Source organism: Podarcis muralis, chromosome 17, assembly GCF_964188315.1.
Source record: "Podarcis muralis chromosome 17, rPodMur119.hap1.1, whole genome shotgun sequence".
NCBI lineage: Eukaryota > Metazoa > Chordata > Lepidosauria > Squamata > Lacertidae > Podarcis > Podarcis muralis.
The window spans coordinates 10,995,522-11,020,415 of record NC_135671.1 but is presented as its reverse complement, the minus strand read 5'-3'; the positions used below and the strand labels follow the sequence as shown (position 1 = coordinate 11,020,415).

General features: G+C 45.1%; 1 protein-coding gene across 1 annotated transcript; it reads right to left on the bottom strand.

Moving 5' to 3' along the window:
• Positions 1–4,609: 4,609 nt before the first annotated feature.
• Positions 4,610–20,090, bottom strand: CHRNA6 (cholinergic receptor nicotinic alpha 6 subunit). Its single transcript, XM_028713050.2, has 6 exons — positions 19,549–20,090; positions 15,523–15,662; positions 14,670–14,714; positions 12,914–13,023; positions 11,798–12,785; positions 4,610–6,590 (listed from the first exon to the last, which is right to left on the bottom strand). Exons 1-6 carry the CDS (start codon positions 19,625–19,627, stop codon positions 6,468–6,470), a joined length of 1,485 nt encoding a protein of 494 aa, XP_028568883.2. The 5' UTR covers positions 19,628–20,090; the 3' UTR covers positions 4,610–6,467.
• Positions 20,091–24,894: the final 4,804 nt, after the last annotated feature.

The following is a 24,894-nucleotide window of genomic DNA, read 5'->3' as shown; positions in this document are numbered from 1 at the left end:
AGACCTTCCAAGTGTCTCTATTTTCCAGGGATAGTCCTAGCTTTACAGAAGCCATCCCAGTTTCTGATTTGATCCTGGAATGTCCCGGATTCCTTAGGATGCCCCTGTTCCCATTGGAGAAATGTTGGAGGGTATGGCGTCCAGGTCCACATACAGGAATTTTACAGTACAGTGGTACCTTGGGTTTCATACGCTTCAGGTTACAGACTCCGCTAACCCAGAAATAGTGCTTCAGGTTAAGAACTTTGCTTCAGGATAAGAATGGTGGCAGCAGCAGGAGGCCCCATTAGCTAAAGTGGTGCTTCAGGTTAAGAACAGTTTCAGGTTAAGAACAGACCTCTGGAACGAATTAAGTACTTAACCCGAGGTACCACTGTACAAAAGACCAAAGATTGGAATAGAACTTGTCTAGTGTGCTCAGTTTATCCTATCCATATTTTTTAAATTTTATTTTTAAAAGGAAACAAGTGCCAAGTACTCACCAAGCTATTCTGAGACCAAAAATGAAATTTGACACAAATCGTGCATGCAGCATGCAAGCCTTGAGGCTCGCAGCATTGCCCCATCTGGTAAAGAGCGTATATACTGGGGCGAAATAGTCCACTAAGGAAATTGCTTTCCGCTCTGTGTTCACTCTGCACCCCCTAGGCTCAACCCTAGCGCAGGAAGTAAAAAGTAAAATGTCACAACGTGCTAGAAAACCTACCTGTCCTGTATGTGAGCTTAGAACCGCTTTGGATGCTAGATTGTTGTCGCAGGCAAGAATTGTGCATGGGTGTAAACATAATGAATAAAAGCAATAATGACTCATGAGACGGAGGGTGTTGTTTTTGTGTGTCGACAAAGAACTGGTGGCGGTGGTGAAACTTAGCAGTGGGAAAAGGCTGCGGCTGAGTTCTAAAAATAGGTAGAAAGGACATTCCAAGGCAGCCAAGTGCTCAGGGCTAATTTTCATATAATTCTTTCCCCCTCTGTCCTTGTGGAGCATCATCATGAGTGGAGTGTGACATTGCCACTTGCTCCACATATGGCCAGTCCCAGGTGCATGGCTGTTCTCCAGACCATCTTTGCTATTCTCTTTTGATATCTAATGTTCAATTTCAGATGCCGCCTCTAATTTCACAGTGCTTAGAAGAAACTGTGTGCAGAATCCTGGATGAAATATATGCACACCCCGCTTATCTGTGCGTTATAATAAGCAAAGGGGCCGACATTTTGTGAAATAACTGTTAGCTGTGAAACAACAACACCCCACACAGTAACATGAAGCATAATAGGCAACAGCAACAGGGTAAATAAAAAATGGCAGCCATCAGTCAGGCATTGTTGTTGTTGTTGTTTAGTCGTTTAGTCGTGTCCGACTCTTCGTGACCCCCTGGACCAGAGCACGCCAGGCCCTCCTGTCTTCCGCTGCCTCCCGCAGTTTGGTCAAACTCATGTTGGTAGCTTCAAGAACACTATCCAACCATCTTGTCCTCTGTCGTCCCCTTCTCCTTGTGCCCTCAATCTTTCCCAACATCAGGGTCTTTTCCAGGGAGTCTTCTCTTCTCATGAGCTGGCCAAAGTATTGGAGCCTCAGCTTCAGGATCTGTCCTTCCAGTGAGCACTACCCATACACAAAAGTGTGAACCCTACATTCCAGTAGTCAGGTCCTCAATGGTGCCAACCAACCTTCTCCAACCTCATGCACCTCTCTCCCAGCATGGCCAAAGTTCAGGGCTAATGGGAATTGTCGTCTTAAACATCTGGAGGGTGTCAGGTAGAGGGAAACTTATGTAGGTGGGCACATGAAATTCCACTGAGATAAATTTAAGGACCTTAAGCTACATTAGTTAAATACTTGAGCAGGGCGGGTTTAACTCAAAACAGCCTCTCTGAAACAGCAAAATGGTGTGAAATTCTTCCACAGCATCTTAATTTAATTAAGTCAAATCTCTAAGCAATCAGCAGTGATTTAATTAAAAAGCTGGGGCTGATTAACCAATGATTTGATCTAATTTTATGGTCACGAGACTTGAGATATATTTTTAAGATCATCCATCTTGTGGAATTTCCTCAACAAATATAAAACTTACAGCAGCTTGACACCTCAGATTGCACACAGTCACTCCTAAAAGAGACAATAGTCTTATGTTTCTGCCTGCTCAAAGTTCATAAAATGAACCTGCTAGATGTGTAGCATAGATTACACACCTACTGTATGTCAGTGAATATACAGAAGGCTCCACAGTATCTCAGTTACTGCAGCGGTTAAGATCCAAGCTTCTATCTATGGCCTTCGGAATTCCAGACCTACTGTTCCTCTTCTGCAAAGGGCATCACAGGCCTACAGCTTTAAACTAGGAACTACATTTAGATTGGCACGATACACTTAGCCACAGCTTCTTCCAAAGAAGCCTGGGAATTATGGGCTCTGTCTACACATGCAGTGTGATAGAAACCTGAGGTGGGAGAATGGACCTCACCACATCATAAGGCAGGTGGGGGAAACCACATTTTTGAATGCTCCTTAAGAAAAATTTACTTCCAGCAAAAATAAGTAGCACAGCAGGAGGAGAGAGCTAGGCTGGACACATTCACCCATCGGTGTTAATTAGCTACTTAATGTAATATATGTGGAAGGGCATTCAGAAATAGTGTCTCCTGCATGCAGTCCGCTGTGGTACAGTCCATTCTACCACCTCATAGATCACTGAGAGTGAAACAGGCAACCCAGGATCCCTAATAGATCATCTTCAGCACCCTCACCAACCTATAATTCCCAGGATTCTTTGGAAGAAACCATAACTCAGTGATGAAAAGCAATATAAAACTGTCATGTTGATAGGGTCAAAGTAAGCAGGAATCCGGCTATATTTTTTATATATTGAAAGACCAATTTATCTGGGGCGTTTAAATGGAATATCACTAAATTATACAGTCATACCTCGGGATAAATACGCTTCAGGCTGAGCGTATTCGGGTTGCGCTCTGCGGCGACCTGGAAGTAACGGAGCGTATTACTTCCGGGTTTCGCCGCTCGCGCATGTGCAGACGGTCAAAATGATGTCACGCGAATGCGCAGAAGCGGCGAAACGCAACCCGCGCATGCGCAGACGCATCTTACGTTATGTTCAGGATGCGAACGGGGCTCTGGAACGGATCCTGTTCGCATCCCGATGTAGCACTGTACTCCAGATTTATAACTAGGGAGTTTCCATGGGGGGAAAAAGCCATAGAGAGTGGGTATCACCCATCCTGTTATCTGACACAATATAGTTTTTCTGATTGAACCAGCGAAACACTGGCTGATTATGAACTAAGGAAAAGGTATCACTCCAGTCCAACTGTGCACAATCCTATAACATCCTTCCCCAACCTGGTGCCCTCCAGATATTTTGGACTACAACTTCCATCAGCCCCAGCAAGCATGGCCTTTTGGATGCGAATCTCAGCCATACTTGCATTTTTTAAAAAAGTAGTTAGTGTGAATGTGTTCCTAGGCTTTTAAAGCAGAAAACGGCATGGCTATTTTAAATAACGTGAATACGTAATAAACTGCTTTTAATTTTTTTATTTGAAGCTACTTAAATACGTGACATATTGTAGAAAAATACAAACATATTCCAAACAAAACAATAAACACCGAGAATGGAGGAAATCATGAAAGTCAGAACTGCATCGGTCACCATAAACTCAGCACATTGTTAGGCACGGGTAAGACAATTCGTTAACATATCTAATTCTGTGCTGGATTGCAGCCACCGTGTGTGTAATATATAGAGAGATGCCTATCGCGTGCTTAATATATTTCAGGTTTCTCCTGCATAAGCAAGTAATGGTACTAGTGTCATTTTAACTACACTGGAAGAATCAGCAGAGTGTAGGATGCAAACCACAACATTGTTCCCTGTCTATACTCCTTATCAGTCCCCGACACTGCTCTAGCGCAACCATCGTGGGACTTCAGGCATGCACAAGCTACTTCATGTTTCTTCTGGCCCCCACAAGATCTGCCAGCTAAAGGTAAAGGTAAAGGGACCCCTGACCATTAGGTCCAGTCGCAGAAGACTCTGGGGTTGTGGTGCTCATCTCGCTTTATTGGCCGAGGGAGCCAGCGTACAGCTTCCAGGCCATGTGGCCAGCATGACCAAGCTGCTTCTGGCAAACCAGAGCAGCGCACGGAAGCGCTGTTTACCTTCCCACTGGAGCTGTACCTATTTATCTACTTGCACTTTGATGTGCTTTTGAACTGCTAGGTTGGCAGGAGCAGGGACCGAGCAACAGGAGCTCACCCCGTCGCGGGGATTCGAACCGCCAACCTTCTGATCGGCAAGCCCTAGGCTCTGTGCCACCTGCGTCCCTCTCTGCCAGCTAAAGTTAGGTACAAAATAATGACTACCACTCAGGGTGGTAGGTGGGGACAGTGGCCATTACAGAATTACCTACAGGATGATTCTATTACCTACAGTACCCCATGAGAGGGATAGCCTTCCTATATAATGTATGGAATTGACATCTGAGTTACTACACACCAGATAACAACCATTGTTCTTTCTTTCTTTTGAAAGGTGTGTGGGGGGGGGGAGGCAGGGGGCACCTTTTTGCTGTTGCTATTTTTTTTAAATGGGAGTTTCTAAAAAGTTATCATCCTACTGCAAATCACCGCCCCCCGTTCTGCCAGTAGATCTTAATCTACTTTCTGTCTAGTCCTGCTGTACAACATCCTCATGCATATTCCCCAAGGATATAGGATAAAGATAGGTCCCTATAGGTGAATCTAGCCATTGACCAAGCTAATGTGGGGCTGCTTTCCCACAGACATATACACATGTAGGGGCTGTTGAAGCAGCCATCTTTTGTTTGCATGCTAAGAGTCGGAAATGATCAGTGGTGTTTCCTTTGTGGGAGCTGAGAGTTGCAGATGTTCTTGTAATGGACAGTCTACCTATAATGCTTGCATGTTGCTGGTGGAAGAATAAACTAGCTTGAATTTGGGCACACAAAGAGCAAGCCTGAGTAGGTGAGCTGTGATTTGCAGCCATTGGCTGATGATGAAGGTTCCTTGAGCTGTGCTGCTCTTTGGGGGCTTGTAGGATTGCTGATTGCTTTAGGAGTCTACTTCCTTCCACCACTCTCTCTTTGCATGTTTGCAAATTAGCAGGCTTCTGAAAGTCTTCAGGGCTCTTCTCCCATCAGCAGGAAATTGACTTCATTTAAAATAAAACCAACCAAACTCACCTCTTGGAACTCCCAAATGCCTGGAGAATTGGAATGAGCCTCCCCCCTTTCCCCCATATGATATAATGGGTATTCAGAAAATATTGGCAAGAGTAATAAATTAGTAAGTTAAAATTCCTTCTGTATATCAGGTTTAACCATAACAAAAAGGAGCACATGGACATACATTTAAGGGAAAGCTCATAAACAGACGTGACTGGTTTTTGCTCCGTGGTTATAATTCGCCTCCGAGTAATCATGCCATTAGTGCGTCTCAGAATCCTGTTAGGCCAGTCAGAAGCATTTTGCAATGTTTACAACCACAGAAGAATGTGATTCCAAAACAGGCAACAGTCACAAACAATTAATATTGTGTGGGTAGCTTCCTTAGGCTGACTAGCACACTTTATTTTATTTTGTTAGGACTCCTCAATATTTCCTCTTGTCCCACTGCTTTCCCCTGGGGGGGGGGGACTGCTCTTTAGCGCTCAATCAGAGCAAACAGCAATTTGGGTTTTCTCCAGATAGCCATTTGTTCCAATCTATCACTAAAGGGCAGTTCTTCCTTTGGAAAGGAAGGGGTCAACTGGCACAAGCGGAAGTGCAGATGAGCTCTCATGGAGGATGGATGACCCATCTCCAATGATTCTCCAATGGATTTTGAAAAATGCCTGCAAATGTGGAAATAGGATGGCTGGGAACATTTTCTCCTAATCATATAGCCATGCTTGCTCAAGCTGGTTCTTGTTTGGCTCACCTTGAACTAGTTTCTTCAAAGAAACAATGCACCAAGAGCCACTTTAAAAAAAATCCAATCTACTTCTTATTATAGATGAGAATGAGGCATGTTGCCTAATGAGATATTTTCAAACAGGTTCCCTAGAAGCTTACCAGGAACCGTTCATTCATAGTGTAGAAGCAATGTGTGGCCAAAGTGGAGCAGTTGATGTGCTCCAGAACATACTCCTTGTTCACCAGTGGAGAATGCTGAGCTGGCCAATAAGCCCACTCAGTGCTCAATGGGTATAAATGAGCTGCACACTCTAGAATCGTTTACAACAAGCCATAGCAGATGTGCAAAGGTTCCTCAATGAGTAAGCCAATGTGGACAAGGTTCCCTGAGGGTGGAAAATGTGAAAGCCAATAGAAATAAAGAAGAAAGCACTGCTATTTTGACCTGAGGTGAAAGCAGACATTCTACTGCAGGCGGACGACTTGAATATAAAACTGAAAGGTACACGTAGAGCAAAACTTGAACAGTCAGTGAATTATGTGTCTGCTATCAGGGGCTGTAGGAATAATCCTGCAGTCCCAAATACACAGAGAATTATGAACACCCACAGGAACACTCTGTCAATTACCATGGCAACGTATTTCCAGTCATCTTCCACCTGTAAACACACAAGAAGACATATCATATTTAATGTGCCAGGTTTAGACACAATTCAACTTTTCCCAGGTAATAAAACATTATCAGCTTGAGGTTCTGCTGAAAGAACTGTTTTGCCCATTCAATTGTGACATTTTCCAGCTTTTGTCTTGTGAAGATGCGCATGAAACTGGAGCATTGTGAAGTGTTGACATGTCCTAGTATCACTGAATTCAAGAAGCTTAGCTGAAACCCTGCTGACTTCAGGACCAATGCTATGCCCATTTTGGAATAATTGTATTAGGAAACTTTCTTTAAGGCAAGCATCAGACATCTTCCATCTTCAGCTGTTTTAGACCAGCAGAGAGAAAGTGTGCATGATTTAGAGGTCCAAACAAAGCTGAACAGCAATGTCCTTTTCAGGAAGCTTTCCCCAACCTGGTGCCTTCCAGATGTTTTGGACTACAACTTTCCTTAGCCCCAGCCAACTCAGCTGTGGTTGATGGAAACAAGTAACCCCAAAACATCTGGAGAGCACCACATTGGCAAAGGGTGTATTAGAGGATTGTGAACCATGTTTTGGAGCCCTGGACTTATACATAAATGACATTCTCTTTAAACCTGATTGCCACTAGTTTTACTGGAGAGCCACTTGGATGAAGAATGCTAAATGCACACAAAACCAGTCCCCCAGGACCTTCAAGATTAATTAATTTATTGTGGCATCAGCTTGACAACTGAGTGAGATATGGCTCACTAAAACATCCTGCTTTCATGCTTCCTGCTGTCCACTCAGACCCATACTCCTGTTTGGTAATGACAACTGGGCATACAGATGAAATCCCTCTAAGGTCCATGTTTGGGACCCAGGCCTCCATTTGCTCATAAAATGTCTGCCTGTTATCTTGTTCCCAGGGCTACCAGTAATGTCAATTTCCCTCTTCCAGGAAGTACAGTACTGTTCCATTTTATTACAGTGCACTCTTCAAAGAGCTCAGTGGAAAGAGCAAGATGGAAGATGGCCATCCTTTCCCTGCATTAGGAAGCTTTCCAGTAATTCCACTACAGTCAAAGACCTCAAACTGGCTGGGACCCTACGCTGTAGCTTACTTAGCATAATGGTTAATCCAGGCTTGGCCCCAAAGCTCCACTTCAACCCTATGTTTGTCTTTTGGCTCCCTTTCAAGACAGCTCCTTTGTTCCCTTGCATCAGCACAGCTCTACAGAATTCAATAGGGCTACATTGATTGACCACCACCCTGGGATGAGGGCCTCCATTTCTGTAGAACTTCTAAGTCCATATTCAGTGTCTTCATGCCAAAGAAAATGATACCCGGCTCAGCATGAAATATTTATCCCTTTAAATACGCAAACCTATTAGCATAATTGCTGAGCCCCATTTTTAAAAGCTGTTGCTCCCATTTGTTTACTTACAGAGATGGCCCCACAAAACAGTGTTATTTAACTAGCAGCAAAATGCCCACCCAATGATAAGAAGGAGTTTTGCTGGTTGCTGCTTAGCACTAGGTGCCCATCTTCACGCCTGATCCTTTGCTTCCAGGATGGCCAGTGTATAGGGACTGGCAATGTCAGCAACCTGCTGAAACCCATTCCTGGCGGTGGTTGACTGCTTAATCCCAGAGCTTCCTAGACCTGCTCCTCCACCTTCTTGCTGCTTCTGCTTATTCACCTGCCTGCTCAAAGTGAGCAAGCAGTGAGAAGATAGAGGAGGAGGAGGAGGAGGAGGAGCTGCTGCAAGCTTTTCCCTTTCCCTCTGCAAAGTGGTACAAACTGGTCCTAGAGGGAGAGGCAAGTGACTGGGAAGTGGAAAGAGTGCCAAGGAAGTGGAGAGCTCTCAAGGAGGGAATTTACTGAGGACACTTTGCCCAAGCACCCCTAAAACCTGAAATGGGCACTTCTTCTACACCTGCTAAACACTACAGTCTTTCCCCCCTGTCATTAGTGTTGGGTTTGTGGATTGCTAGACATACAAATAGGTATGAGATGAAGCTGGAGATTGGTACAATGGTTGCTGATGTCAAAAAGGCACTGTTTTTCCCCACTTCAAGCCTGGCAAAGTGGCATTATCCCAGTATGCAGGTAACTACATACTGGGGCAAAATGTTGCAAGCTTGCCAAATGCAGTCAGTGGGCAATTTCACTCCTGCTAACGCTGGAAGATTAGGTGGGCTGACGGAGAGTCATGCGACTATTTAATAAGACTATTTAATAATTTGTTAATAGTTATGCCCATATGGAACAGGGAAGAGGCAGAGGGACAGATCCAGAGTGTTTGGGGCAACCTGGTCAGATGGGTGGGGTATAAATAATAAAATGATGATCATGATGATGGAATAGGACGTCCCTATTTTCATCAGAGAAATGTTGGAGGTTATGAGGCAGGTCTGGGAAAAGACTCATATTTGAACCCTTGGAGAACTGCTGCCAGTCAACATAGATAATATTGACCTAGACAGGGGTCAGCAAACTTTTCAGCAGGGGCCTGGTCCACTGTCCATCAGACCTTGTGGGGGGCCGGACTATATTTTGAAAAGAAAAAAAAATGAACGAATTCCTATGTCCCACAAATAACCCAGAGATGCATTTTAAATAAAAGGACACCTTCTACTCTTATAAAAACACGCTGATTCACAGACTGTCCACGGGCCAGACTTAGAAGGCGATTGGGCTGGATCCGGCCCCCAGGCCTTAGTTTGCCTACCCATGACCTAGTCCTAGATGGACCAATGGCCTGTCTTGGTATTGTTCCCAGGATATTCTCTCTCTCTCTCTTCAACAGATCCCTCTTCAATACAGTACAACAGGGGTTGCCAACCTTTCTGGGCCTGTGGCCCGTTTGCAAAACCAGAGAGAGACTATTGTGTGTACAACACACATGCTGCAATCAAGCACACAACACAGCCCATTCTATTGACACTAACAAGCCTTATTTCAGTGGGAAGAGGGCGGCCTGTGTTAGGGAGATCACAAGAGCCCTGAGGACCAGAGAGCCCAGGGGTGAGGGGTGAAGGAAAAAGGGAACATGTTCGCACTTGCATTAGATGCTTTTTCCTTTCTAAAATGGAAAAGCTTTCCTGGTATGCATAACCATTGCAGTGCTGCCCACATAAAATCACAGGCTTGTTCCCTGAGGTGCAGTCTTCGTTTCTGTTGAAACCGTAGGGAGCTTTCTTCCCTCAACAGCTCCCATAGTAATTACATTATTTACATTACAACAGCTGTTCAAGGATCCTACTGAGATTAACATCCCCGTTGTGCTGCCACGTTCTCAGAAAGACGCCAAACGCCAAAATGCTTCTAGCCTAAGTACACAAGACAGATGGGATCTGGGGAAGGTAGGAGATGGAAGCACCTTCATATTATAGCAAGGGCTCTGAGGTAAAATAAATGGCGGCAGCAGTTCTTAGACACTGGAAGACTACTGTTATGACATGAGCCTGGAAATCAGCGACAGCCAGGACTCTGAGGAAGAAGGGGAAGGGCTGTAGTTCAGTCAAGGCACGTCTGCTTGACCTACACAAGGCCCCAGGGTCAACCCGCAGCATGAACAGGTAGCAGCACACCCTCCAAGTGTCCTTATTTTCCAGGCACAGTCCCAGATTTACAGAAGCTATCCTGGTTTCTGATTTGATCCTGGAACGTCCCGCTTTCCCTTGGGACGTCCCTATTTTCATTGGAGAAATGTTGGACAGTATTGAGTTCTGCGACCCCCGAGCCAAGGAGATAAGTAACTATACAACCTTTAGAAGACATCTGAAGGCAGCTCTGTAGAGGGAAGTTTTTTGTAATGTTAATGTTTTATTATGTCTTTATGTATGTTGGAAGCTGCCCAGAGTGTCTGGGGCAACCCGGTCAGATGGGTGGGGAAATAATAATAATAATAATAATAATAATAATAATAATAATAATAATAATAGAATAGGACATCCCTATTTTCATCAGAGAAATGTTGGAGGTTATGAGGTAGGTCTGGAAAAAGACTCATATCTGAACCCTTGGAGAACTGCTACCAGTCAACATAGATAATATTGACCTAGATGGACCAATGGCCTGACTTGGTATTGTTCCCAGGATTCTCTCTCTTTCTCTCTCTCTCTCTCTCTCTCTCTCTCTCTCTCTCTCTCTGTGTGTGTGTGTGTGTACACAGCCTCCACCAGATTTATTTAAGTGCCTCTGCTAACAGGCATTAGCCAGCTTCCCATGTTCCTAAGAATCACCTGGATCAGGAACACCACTGGTGCAAACTGTGGAGGTGCTCTAAATTCAGGACTAGGCCCCAGCGCAAAGCCAGAGTCTGTCAGTCAGGTGCCCCTTGGACCAGGGGCCCCTGATTGAGAATCCCCAGAGACAGCACCCCTTAAGCCGCATTCCCCTGAGGAACTACTCTTTTCACTGACATCGGTGCCTGCTCGCCAGTGTGACACTGGGCATGTACCCATTTAGCAATGCTTCCCCTCTCTTCTGGAGTTCTACAGAGTTATACTAGAGCTCAGAAGGAGCTGCATTTCATTTCAGGGAGTGTCACTGTTTGTCCTGGAAAAAGGCCTTCACCATTTTCCTTACTGACGCCCTGAGAACTTACATGGCACCAGGGCTGGCATCAACCAAGGTCTTGAGCCTTCGGCCATTGCTTGTGTTATGCACCAAATTTATTGATGATGATGATGATAACAACAACAATAATAATTTATTTACACCCCACCCATCTGGGTGGCTCCCAACAGAATATTAAAAACACAAAACACAATAAAACACCAGACATTAAAAACTTCCCTAAACAGGGCTGCCTTCAGATGTCTTCTAAAAGTCAGGTAGTTTTTATTTCCTTGACATCTGAAGGGAGGGCGTTCCACAGGGTGGGCGGCACTACTGAGAAGGCCCTCTGCATGGTTCCCTGTAACCTCATTTGTTGCAGTGAGGGAACCACCAGAAGGCCCTCAGATCTGGACCTCAATGTCCAGGCTGAATGATGTGGGTGGAGACACTCCTTCAGGTATACTGAGGACTTTTGAGGACTTTTGACCAATACCAGGCTGTTGTTGGACTATAACTCCCATCAGACACAGCCACCCTGGCTGATGGTCAAGCATGATGGAAGTTATAGTTACAGCAACAGCTGGAGGGTACTGTGTTGGGGAAGGCCTACCTCAATAACTCAGCTGCTGGTTCTCAGATACAAATTCATTCTCAAGACACCAGAACGCTTACCTCTTTGGTCTCATTCTGACTCCTCATGTTTTCTGCGATGAACTGGACACTGCTAATTACTTCTTTGACCTCAGGGGAGTATTCTGCTTGCTCAGCCCCCCATTTAGCCGACTGGTGGCTTGGTCTCCTTTTCTTACCCGTGGACGGTTCGCTGGGTTTGTCGCAGTGGCAGCATCTGTGCTCGCTGGAGACTTTGGCTTCCCCTGGGTCATCGGCCTTTGGCTTGCTGGATTTAGTGGCACCATTTTTCTTGGTTTTCTTAGGCTGGGCTTCGATGTGTTTCTGGACGGGTCTCTTCATCATCAGGACTTTGGGCAGGAGACGGAGGAAAACGGTTTTCACCCACTTGGGCATTGTGTGAGTCATCGGAGTCCTGTAGTGGATGTTCAGTACAAAGACCGTGACGACAATAGAGAGAGTCACGAATATCATGGTGAACAGCAGGTATTCTCCTACCAGAGGGATTACCAGAGAGGTAGAGGGGATTGTCTCTGTGATTACCAACAGGAACACTGTCAAAGAAAGTAGGACAGAGATGCAAAGAGTCACTTTCTCTCCACAGTCCGATGGAAGGTAGAAAACCAATACAGTCAGGAATGAAATGAACAGGCAGGGGATGATCAGATTAATGGTGTAGAACATGGGCAGCCTTCGGATATAAAACGAGTAGGTTATGTCGGTGTAGATCTCCTCACAGCAGTTGTACTTGATATCGTGTTTATAGCCAGAAGCATCAACTATTTCCCATTCGTTATTCTCCCAAAGGTCGTTCATATCCACTTTGGAGCCAACAATTAGAAGGTCAATTTTAGCTTTGTCGTAAGTCCACGACCCAAATTTCAGGGAGCAGTTTTGGTGATCGAAGGGGAAGAAGGTAATATCCATGGGGCAGGAGCTTTTAAAGATGGCGGGTGGCGTCCATGTGATGGTACCATCATATTTGAGAAGAGCTTTGGTCCGCCCTTCGACCTGGAAATCTCCAACGGCACTGGAAATGCAAACACAAGGCAGTCTTAAGTTGTACCATGCAATATTAATACAGAAGGATTTGGTTTGGTTTTGATTATATATATATATTTTAAAAGCTGTAAAATGATGAGGAACTAGAGTTCATACTTGTTGTATAAGACAATATCAGGTTTCCATATTTTATCCGCTGGCACGCGGATAAACTCAATCCCTTCGTATTCCATTGGATTCCACCGTAGTTTGTAGTCGTTCCAAATCTAAAAGAGAGAAAAAACTAGTTTTTGGATCCTAGAAAATTCACCCTGCACCTGCAGCTTGATTTTCGGGGCTTTTGTTGATATTTTTTCCTTCACCCAAAGCCTCTTTGTTTAGCAAGATTGGATTTAGGGCATGCTGGCTATGTTTGAGATTGGATTTTGGGCATGCTGGCTATGTTTGAGATTGGATTTTGGGCATGCTGGCTATGTTTGAGATTGGATTTTGGGCATGCTGGCTATGTTTGAGATTGGATTTTGGGCATGCTGGCTATGTTTGAGATTGGATTTTGGGCATGATGGCTATGTTTGAGGTTGGATTTTGGGCATGATGGCTATGTTTGAGATTGGATTTTGGGCATGATGGCTATGTTTGAGATTGGATTTTGGGCATGATGGCTATGTTTGAGATTGGATTTTGGGCATGATGGCTATGTTTGAGATTGGATTTTGGGCATGATGGCTATGTTCTACCTCCACTGTCTCTGAATGCCATTTGCCGGGAATCACAGGTGGGCCAAGTGCTGCTGCACTTAGGTCCTGCTTTTGGTGTCCCCACAGGCATCTGGTTGGCCACCATGAGAACAAGATGCTAGACTTGATGAGCCAGTGGCCTGATCCAGCAAGCTCTTCTTCTGCTCAAACACCACTTGAACATGAATGTCACTGTGTTGCCTTAGACAACAGTGTTAGACAACCAGGCAGAGGGCCTTCTCAGCAGTGGCGCCCGCCCTGTGGAACGCGCACCCATCAGATGTCAAGGAAATAAACAACTATCTGACTTTTAGAAGACATCTGAAGGCAACCCTGTTTAGGGAAGTTTTTAATGTTTGAAGTTTTCTCATGTTTTTAATATTCTGTTGGGAGCCACCCAAAGTGGCTGGGGAAGCCAGATGGGCGGGGTGTAAACAATAAATTATATTATTATTGTTATGAAGATAGAATAGAATAACTTCATATATTTTTATTCTATTTTAATAATTTATATACCACTTTATACCATAGTGTCTATGCGGTATACAAGGATATACCATACATAATAAAACCAGTTAATAATAATAATAATAATAATAATAATAATAATAATAATAATTTATAAGATTAATATACCTCCCTTCATCATAAGAACTCAGGGTGGCTCACAGACTGTATGTCAAATTTTTGTAACTCATCCTGGGACCCTTGGGTGTAGGACGGGTAATAAACCAAAATAATAGTGATAATAATAAAGACCACAGTAATCCATGAGTGGTGTTGTGGCAACAAGAAGAAGAAGAGGAAGAAGAGTTTGGATTTGATATCCCGCCTTTCACTCCCCTTCAGGAGTCTCAAAGCGGCTAACAATCTCATTTCCCTTCCTCCCCCACAACAAACACTTTGTGAGGTGCGTGGGGCTGAGAGACTTCAAAGAAGTGTGACTGGCCCAAGGTCACCCAGCAGCTGCATGTGGAGGAGCGGAGACGCGAACCCGGTTCCCCAGATTACAAGACTACCGCTCTTAACCACTACACCACACTGGCTCTCAAGATCTACCCTCACAATAGATTCCTGCTTCCTTATCCCAGGAACTGTTTTGGAGCCATCCCAACCAGAACTTTGAAGCCCAATGCTATTGTGAAATACACCCTAGTGCACAAATATCCACTTACATGTCGCAGCCATAGATTGGTTTCCATAATCTGATTGACTTCATCCTAGAGACAGAAGAGGGCAAATGATTTACTCCTACAGTTGTGTCATGGGGCTGCTTCACACACTCCCTTAGGGTGCAGATGGGGGTATGTGAAGCAATCTCAGAGGCTTCCATGGGCCCTCCTGACTGCAGGCAGAACAACAGCCCAGGAGAGAAGAGTTTGGACTTGATATCCTGCCTTTCACTCCCCTTCAGGAGTCTCAAAGCGGCTAACATTCTCCTTTCCCTTCCTCCCCCACAACAAACACTCTGTGAGGTGAGTGAGGCTGAGAGACTTCAGAGAAGTGTGACTAGCCCAAGGTCACCCAGCAGCTGCATGTGGAGGAGCGGAGACGCGAACCCGGTTCACCAGATTACGAGTCCACCACTTCTAACCACTACACCACACTGGCTCTCACATTGTGTCCCCCACCAGAGGTACTCCTCCTCCTCTAACACCCCATATATCACTAAGCTAGAGTTATTGGAAGGAAGGCCAAGACATTGACTCATACAGAGACACAATGTCTCCACAATGAAGTGACTGAATGAGCCAATCAGACACGATACCGAGACGCAGCAGGATTGCTGGCTCTCAGCTGATTGGAAAGAGACAAGGCCGGACTTGTACACAACGACAGAGACGTAAGGGGCGAGTGGATGCATCAGCTCCCAGGGAGTGAACTGACATCTAGATCCACACAAAATCTAGACTTCCATTACTGAAAAAGTGGTTTTGAGTTCAAAAGTAAGGGTGCGTCTTCTATGACCAGGAGGTTTGGATTGCACAGCACCTCACTATCTGGCTGGCACTGCACAGTTAGCCTTACCACATTTGCAAGCTGTGTAATTGCCACTTCAAAATACACTGTAACTGGATCCGACACGTTTTCCACAGGTCTGATGTACTGGTTGTAACGGGAGAAGAGTTTGTGAAACAGCCTTTCTTCAGATTTGCATGCCAAGCCATCTATGGAAGAAAAGGAAATAGCAGAAGGAAGAAGTCACTGAACACGGGGCAAGAAAATGGAATAATAATAAAAGATAAGCCTCCAGACATTTGAATATTCATTCATACCTTTTAAAGGTTTTAATCACATCACAATACCAACTGCTGCATGCTGAATTAATGCCTGATAAGCCACTGAATTATTCTGCAGCAGAGAGATTTGGTTCTGGCGAGCACCTGTCTCTCACATACAAACACAACTGGATGCACGGCAATAGAGCTGGCCAAGGATTCATACGTGTGGCAGTATGACGATCGATAACACTGGCAACACAATGGGCGTGGTTGGCTAAACTGTGGCCTGGGGTCAGGGCCGGATTTAGGTTTGATGAGGCCCTAAGCTATTGTGGGACGCGGGTGGTGCTGTGGGTTAAACCACAGAGCCTAGGGCTTGCCGATCAGAAGGTCGGCGGTTCAAATCCCCGCGACGGGGTGAGCTCCCGTTGCTTGGTCCCTGCTCCTGCCAACCTAGCAATTCGAAAGCACGTCAAAGTGCAAGTAGATAAATAGGTACCACTCTGGCGGGAAGGTAAACGGTGTTTCCGTGCACTCCTCTGGTTTCGCCAGAAGCGGCTTAGTCATGCTGGCCACATGACCTGGAAGCTGTACGCCGGCTCCCTCAGCCAATAAAGCGAGATGAGCGCTGCAACCCCAGAGTCGGCCATGACTGGACCTAATGGTCAGCGGTCCCATTACTTTTAAGCTACTGAAGGTAATGGGGCCCTTTATATGTCCAGCTGTCCTTTGCCAACAAGAAATTGTTGCTGTTTTTGTGTTGAATATATGCTATATAGTAATTTATGGACGTAATAGGTATCTAAAGCCATTTGCACATAACAAAAAGTAATTGATATGGAAATGAGCAAACCAGTGATATTTTAGGGAGCAGGCTAGCAGGTGCGGCCCATTATTTACATCATAGGAGCCTACACAACACAAAACACTGTTGCTGCATGTAGGTTTTATTTTATTTGTTTTTTATCTTATACTGTATTTTGGGAATGTACATCCAGTTTTTTTCCTTTAAGTTTTTTGGGGGCTCCCAAGAGAGTGGGGCCCTAAGCTATAGCTTGTTTAGCTTATACGTAAATCCGGCACTGCCCGCGGTTCACACATGCCTATGGATTGCTCAGAAGCGGTATCATCCGATGATGTTTCATATTGGGTGGTTTCGTTTGTTTGGAGCGATGGTAGGCAACCTGTCCTGGATAGGTTTGCACTCCTTCTCATGGATCAGTGTCAGTCTGGGAGCGCACATCGATCCAGCCTTATCCTTAAAGCCCTACATGCCTCAAGGCCTGTGTAACTGAAGGAACACCTCATTCACTTGCAAATGGGAGAGCCATATGCTCTACTGGCACTGGCTCCTGTGCTTTTATCAGGAATATTATTTATTGACCATTTGGGATGTGAAGGGAGAAATACAAGCTGCAGAGGAATTACTGGGCTAGCCTGTACAAAATGACTTGGCCAAGCTAGGGCCATTAAGGAACAATACAGCTCTATTGAGAGCCATTGGCAGTGCAAGAGAACTGCCTTTCCCCTTTGCCATGAAGTGTGAGCAGAGACTGGGGGTTTGGAAGGTTGCCAAGGTAACTGGGTGTGAGGTGACAGGAAAAGAGAGTCTTGAGCAAGAGTTGTTGGGAAGAAGAAGGAGGAAGAAGTTCTGGGATCCATCTTGGGCAGGCTGGCTGAAGGCCACAAGTCCCTCTTGAAATGACCATGCTGTAAGATCCGGACTCCCTCCATGCAGACTGAAGGTGCAAATTGGCGAATAAACCATATTTCTTATAGCTACGGCAGTCTCCGCCATGTCTCAGTTTTCCAAAGGACACACATCCTGGGCCTGGAACCTCATGGGCTCTTGCCACCACTTGGCAGAGAGAGAGAGGGGGAGGCACCCAACTTTTGTAACATTATTTATTTGGGAAACACCCACCCCACCTTTCCATTTAGGGGAAAAAACCCCCCAAGAGGCAGCTATCATCATATTAGCAAGTGAGACTAACTTTATTCAGATGTTATATGAATGCATGGCGAGGGAGAGTAAGGATGCTTGTATCTGGCCTCTGTGTAAGTCCTTAGAAGGTATGAAAGTGCTTCTGCCCCTATAACTGTATGAATTGAAGTTAGGTGCCCATATAATGCTGCCTCACTGCCCCTCAGCATGTTAATACCATATCTGAAAAGGGTTAATGCCTATCTCCATGCTGAGAAAAGCTTCACCTGCTGGTTTCTGTACATTATGGTACTTTGGAAGACACAGGAGCAGGCCAGACATTTTGGGGGTCAATTGGCAAGTACAGTCATACCTCGGGTTACGAACGTGATCCGTGCGGGAGGCACGTTCGCAACCCGCAGCGTTCACAGCCTGAAGCGCTGTGTCTGCACACGAGTGTGATGTGAGTCGGCGCTTCTGCGCATGCGCATGATGCCATTTTGTGCTTCTGCGCATGCACGAGCACCGAAACCTGGAAGTAACCTGTTCTGTACCAGAACGGGTTACTTCCAGGTTTGGCACGGTCCACAACCCGAAAACGGGCAACCCACAGCGTTCGTAACCCGAGGTATAGTCTGGAGGAGAAGAAGCTGCTGTTAAAGGCAAATAACATTTTTTGAGAGGGTGGTGGGAAAGCTGACAACTCAACTTCTTGAGTCTCAGCCTCTGTAGAAAAAAAAAAGGGTTTGGGAATTGCTGACTAACAAGCATGAGTTGTAAGTGGGTTTGCTGACATTTCAGTGTTGCTTTTAAAAAAAACCCAGTCTTGCTCCTAAGTTTTCAACAGCAGCCCGACTTGATCAAATTAAGCAGGCAGAGTCTTTTCCATTACCCATTTCATTGCCAGGTTCGCCAGGATAATTTTTGTGCACATCACTGTTTTTGTTAAAGGCAGAGAAGCAAGATCGGGCCACCCTAACTGTGAGAACGGCATTGATCTTCCTCTTAAATTCAGCCTCAAAAAGAGGGCCTTGCATGTTTTGGCAAGCATGACTCGACAACAGTTTGTGAAGAAACTGTAGCACTTTGGTATGAGAATCCGTCTGGTTTTTTTTCCTTGGTCCTTGTCCTCCCTTTTCTCTTGCCAGGTGGCCCCAGTCCACAAAGTGCCATTTGCAGCCAGATGCTACACAGCCTTGCACAAAGGTAAGTTCTGCTGAGTTTAATAGGGTTTACTCTCAAGGAGGTGTGCATAGGCTTGCACCTCTCCAGCAGCAGCTTAGTGGTTGGAACATCTGATTTGTGTGTAGAAGGTCAGGGTTCAACCCCTAGCATCTTCCGGCAATGTCCCCTGAGTGAAACCCTGAGAGCTGTTGCCAGCCAGTGCTAGCAATACTAAACTAAATGAACAAATGATTAGATCCCTATGTTCAGTCTGTGTGGAAGAAACAGAGGCCAGGAATCCCTTGCAAAACAGAACCACTTCGTCTTTTGAAATAGCCACTTGTGTTTTGGTGTTTTGCTACAGGATCTCTGCCTAACCCTCACAGGGTTGTTGTGAAGATAAAAGAGTGTGTACCCCACGTTGAAGAAAAGATGGGGGTAGAAAGGTAACAATAAATAACAAATAGACAAACTTATTTCCAGATAGATACATCTCCCCCACTTCAATTAAACTAGATTATAGAATATAGAAACCTCATACTTTGCATTCATAAATACAGCTTCCTCTTTAACCAAGTATTTGGGTCACCTACCTTGCATTCCAAATAATAAAAAGCACGCATACAACAATCTTTTCTTTTGAGCTGGATTCAAAAGGATTAAACACCAGCATTATAAATGTCTAAAGAGAAATATAGGGCAGGCTGGGGGTGAGGAGGGAGACACAAGTTAAAAGCAACTTACCTTGAAGGAGGATGAATAACACGTTTGCCCACAGATAGAAAGTGAAATAAAGAAACCCCAAGCATTTCTGAGAAAGCATTGTCTGACGAGCACAGATGCTCTCTCCTCCAAGAGAGGAAAGGAATGAGCTTTGGAGAAAGAAAGAAAAAGATGATGGGGAGGTGAATAAGTCCCTCAGATCTTCAGTGCTGCAATAAGTAGTTCAGTTTAGCACCCCAAGCTGCAGCCATACACAGACGATGGTTTTAAATAAACGTGCCATCCTTTGAGAGAGGGAGGGAATAATCTTCCATAGAAGGAAGAGTTTTACTGCCTGCTCTTTAAGAGGAGACAACATTGACGGACATCAGGTGACTCCTCACATTTCACAGAAGTGTGTGTGTGTGTGATGTGTGAAAGAGAGAGAGAGAGAGAGAGAGAGAGAGAGAGAGAGAGAGGACTGCACAGCAGAGACTGGCTGGATAGTGCAGAAGGCAGTTCCCAAGTACGGCTCGGAGACTTGTGCAGTGCTGCAGTGTTGATCTGACTCAGGAATCTACCTTTTAAAACTCCCCGGTGTTTCATTTTGGCTGCGGAGATATGGTGGGCAGTGTGTGGCTCAAACCAGGTTGCCAACTTTAGCGCTGGCTCAGTTTCCTTGCTGATGCAGATGTGGCAGGCAGAAATGGAAGCAAGGGTAGCTTTTCCCAATAGGGAGATTGAGGGGATGGAGAAAACCTACACCTGCTTCCATTTCTGCCCGTCCCGTTTCTGATTTCATTCTGCTTTGTGTATTTTATTTTTTGTAATGGCTTTGGCTATTTTGCCAAATATTTGTACAATTCCTACACCTGCTTAATTTCTGCATACTGAGTGGCTCTTTTAAAAGGTGGCAGCCATGGACCCAGCACCTCTGTGGGGGCATCTATTTTTCATTTGTTATGTTGGTGCCGTTTTTATCATATTGTTAATATTTGGTCCTGTTCCCGCCAATAAGACCCTGGCTGGATGAGTTTCATGAGAGCTCAGTTGGTATAGCGGCTCAGAGCAGGAAGTCTCTCATTCAAAGGTCACTCCCATGACAAACTCAATGAATGGCTTTAGGCTGCATCTGTTTCCAGAAACTATGCATACAAATGAATGTGCATAGGTGAGGGGTTTGATGTTGTAGATGGTGTCCCTCATGGTTCATCTCCGTAGGGAGGTCCACATTCCATATACAACCCATACACAAGTGGTACATTCTACAGTTATTCATATGTGACCTTCAATGAACATACGGTCTCTCAGGCCCTCCAAGTGTCCCTATTTTCCAGATTTTCCAGTTCCAGATTTACAGCAGCTGTCTTGGTTTCTGATTTGATCCCGGAATGTCCCACTTTTCCCTAGTACGTTCCAATTTCCATTGGAGAAATGTTGAAGGGTATGGAGTTATGTGCCCCCCTAAGCTGTCTGAAGGCAACCCTATATAGGGAAGGTTTTTTTTTAATGTTTTATTATGTTTTTATATATGTTGGAAGCTGTGCAGAGGCAACCCAATAAGATCTGTGGGGTATAAATGGTAAAATTATCATTATGGAATGGGACATCCCTATTTTCATCAGAGAAATGTTGGAGAGTATGGTATCGGTGTACACTCTGTGTATAAATCAGAAGGTGTACACCTTTCCACAGAAGCACTTGTACATGTGCAGTAGAGACAGCTTGTGCCATATGAATAAGCCCAGTGTCCGAAAAGAGAGTCTAGGCAGGAATGCACAGAGGAGTGCCTATGAATAGACAGGTGTCCGCTTGTAGAATTGTTTCGATAAAACTAACACGGAGAACATGGTGGGTGGGTGTAGGGGCAGAGCCCGTCACCGCAACAGTGATGCCATCAGGGTAGGACTTTGGAGCAGGCACTTACTTAGGAGAATGAGTAGGCTTAGAGCCGAAATGCCTCAAGGGTGGCTCACCACATTTTTATTTGCAAGTGGAGAAAAACATACAGTGCTACCTCGGGTTAAGAACTTAATTCATTCCGGAGGTCCGTTCTTAACCTGAAACTGTTCTTAACCTGAGGTACCACTTTAGCTAATGGGGCCTCCCGCTGCCGCCGTGCTGCCACCATGCAATTTCTGTTCTCATCCTGAGATAAAGTTCTTAATCCGAGGTACTATTTCTGGGTTAGCGGAGTCTGTAACCTGAAGCGTCTGTAACCCAAGGTACCACTGTACAGTGGTACCTTGCAAGACGAATGCCTCGCAAGACAAAAAACTCGCTAGACGAAAGGGTTTTTTGTTTTTTGAGCTGCTTCACAAGACAATTTTCCCTATGGGCTTGCTTCGCAAGACAGAAACGTCTTGCAAGTTTGTTTCCTTTTTCTTAACACCGTTAATACAGTTGCGACTTGACTTCGAGGAGCAACTCATAGAACGCGGTGTGGTAGCCTTTTTTGAGGTTTTTAAAGACTTTGGTGATTTTTGAAGCTTTTCTAAAACTTTCCCGACACCGTGCTTCGCAAGACGAAAAAAATCTCAAGACGACAAAACTCGCGGAATGAATTAATTTCGTCTTGCGAGGCACCACTGTATTTCTGTCTAAAGAGGTGGGGCGCTGTAAGACTATTAAAGGCCTCATCTGCATGATACATTTACAGTGGTGCCTCGCAAGACGAAATTAATTCGTTCCGCGAGTTTTGTCGTCTTGCGAGGTACCACTGTACAGCAGTATCATACCACTTTAAATAGTCATGACTTCTCCCACTGAATCCTGGAAAGTGTGGTTGGTTAAAGGTGCTGAGAGTTGTTGGGAGACCCCTGTTCTCTTCAAAGAGCTGCACTTCCCAGAGCCTAAGCCTGGAGTCTGGAATCACCTAACTATACCATTGCACTGCAATGTGGTATACTGTAATTAATTCCTACACGTACTCATGGCTGGTAAGGGCTTATGCTTCAGCCTCAGCCATATCATCTGCAATATGGAGGGTTGTAAACACTGGCCTACTTTGCGGAAGGGACACTTAAAACACAAGGTAGAAATGCTAGGTGTGGCTATTATTGCAGTTGCAAAAAAACAACAACACGAGTCCTCGTGGATCAAATAGCTACAGCCCAGAACTTGCACCATAATCACAATTCATAAGACCACAGACCCAATGTTTCCCTCCCCCTGAAAGTCACTTAACTTATTGAGTCTCCAGGCACCAATTCATGTTGTAAGAACCCTTAGGGGCATTTGGAGGTTGCAGCCAGGAAGCAATCTAGCATTTGTGAGGACCAGCTCTATGCATGGTTGGCAAGGTCATGGGATCTATGGCAATCTCATGTGCGGAGGCTCTGCTTCTCACAAGTGGCATCTCAGCATCAGTGTTGCATTAGAAGCATGCAAGAGCTATGGAAGGGGTAGCCAACATCTTGTTATACCCCCATCCGATGTTGTGGACTAGAATTACCATCATGCCTAAATCCTGACTGGCTGGGGCTGTTAGGAGCTGTAGTCCAAAATATCTGGAGGCCGCCCCGTTGGCTTCCTCTGGGCTATGTGCTCGTGGTCATGTAAGTAAGCATGCTGGAACCACATCTGGGCATCATTCATTTGGAGGCCTCATACATGGCGGCTTCACCTGGAGAGTGTGTGTGCAGCTGCCACAAGAAGAACAATGACAGCAACCTGGGGGAAAGGCCACTCACCAGGCTGTTCCCACAAGCTGATATATCTACCGCTATGTCGTATGCAGTAGATATATCAGTGAAAACATATGATTGTTCCAAGCTCAGAAGAAAGCATCACCTAATTTAACAGCCACAATGCCTCCAGATGCAACAGACTTCAACTCCTACCATCCTAGGCTGTTGGCCATACTGACAAGGACAGAGGCAGTAGTTGTCTACACAACATCCAGAGGGCATCATATTGCCTACCTCTGATTTAATATTGAGTGTGACATTCAAGTCTCATTTTGTACCCCTGACCAGGTTATGTTTGGGGCAGATGCATACCCTCCAACATTTCTCTGATGAAAATAGGGGCATCCTATTCAGCAGCAGCAGGAACAACAACAACAATGATATTTATACCTTGGCCATCTGACTGGGTTGCCCCAGCCATTCTGGGTGGCTTCCAGCATATATGAAAATACAATACAACATTAAACATCTGAAACCTTCCCTATACAAAGCTGCCTTCAGATGGCTCAGGGGTTGGATAACTCCACACCCTCCAACATTTCTCAAATGAAAATAGGGATGTCCTAAGGAAAAGCGGGACATTCTGGGATCAAATCAGAAACCGGGGCAGCTTCTATAAATCCAGGGCTGTCCCTGGAAAACAGGGGCACTTGGAGGGTCTGCAGATATATCATTCTGCTCAAGGTGTCCTGCTACAGGGGGTGTAGATACTGGATGAATGTTCTTCCCCTTTAAGTTGCTGGACTGCTGTGATGGGGTGGCAGTTTGTGAGGAGCTGGCAGATTACACGGCTTTGCTAGGTAGTTTTAAAACAAGCCAGGAAATCTCTGCTAGCCCTGGAAAGCACACAGCTGTTACAGTCTCGCATGCACAATTATTATTACACTAATCCATAATCAGAGAGAGCGGAGCAGCGTTCTGCTGGGCATTATGTAAGTGCAGAGCAGCTGGGGCGATAACCTTTGATAGCCAGGGCCAGGGGAAAACAAACAACAAACAGATCTAACTCTATATGAATTAGGAAATGCAGAGCTCAGGTAATCCGAATGTCAGATGACCAGAGATGCCAATGTAGATCTCTTGGGGGTGACACTGACAAGAACACCCACTGAAAAGTCACCAACATACCAGACGTCACAAATTGTCTGCACACAGTATTCCATGTTTGCTATTGTGGCTTTTCAGATTAGAATTCCCACACTTCACACCAAGGAGTTTAGGATGGCAGACAACATTACGAGGTAGGTTATTTGAGAAGCAGGGCTGTATTTGACTAAGTTGTGCTTACACAAGGATCAGTGCTATTGCAACTCATCTCCATCCTTTCCCTTAATTCCCCCCCTTCATTAAATTATTTCACATGTAACCACATCATAAAGACAAAAAATGAAATATCCCATCTGATCACAGAAGCTGGTGTTTAGGCAACACATGCAAAATCACAAACGCATGATATAAGTTCTTATTCCAGACTACTTATTTTCATTTAAGGCAACAAATAGTTTAAGTTAACTAAAACATTTCATAATGTAAGGGGAGTGCTCTATTTTCATTTTTAAAAGCTGTACCATTCCATTACAAATAAGTATGTGTGCTTCAAGGTAAAGGGACCCCTGACCATTAGGTCTAGTTGTGGCCAACTCTGGGGTTGCGGCACTCATCTCGCTTTATTGGCCAAGGGAGCTGGTGTACAGCTTCC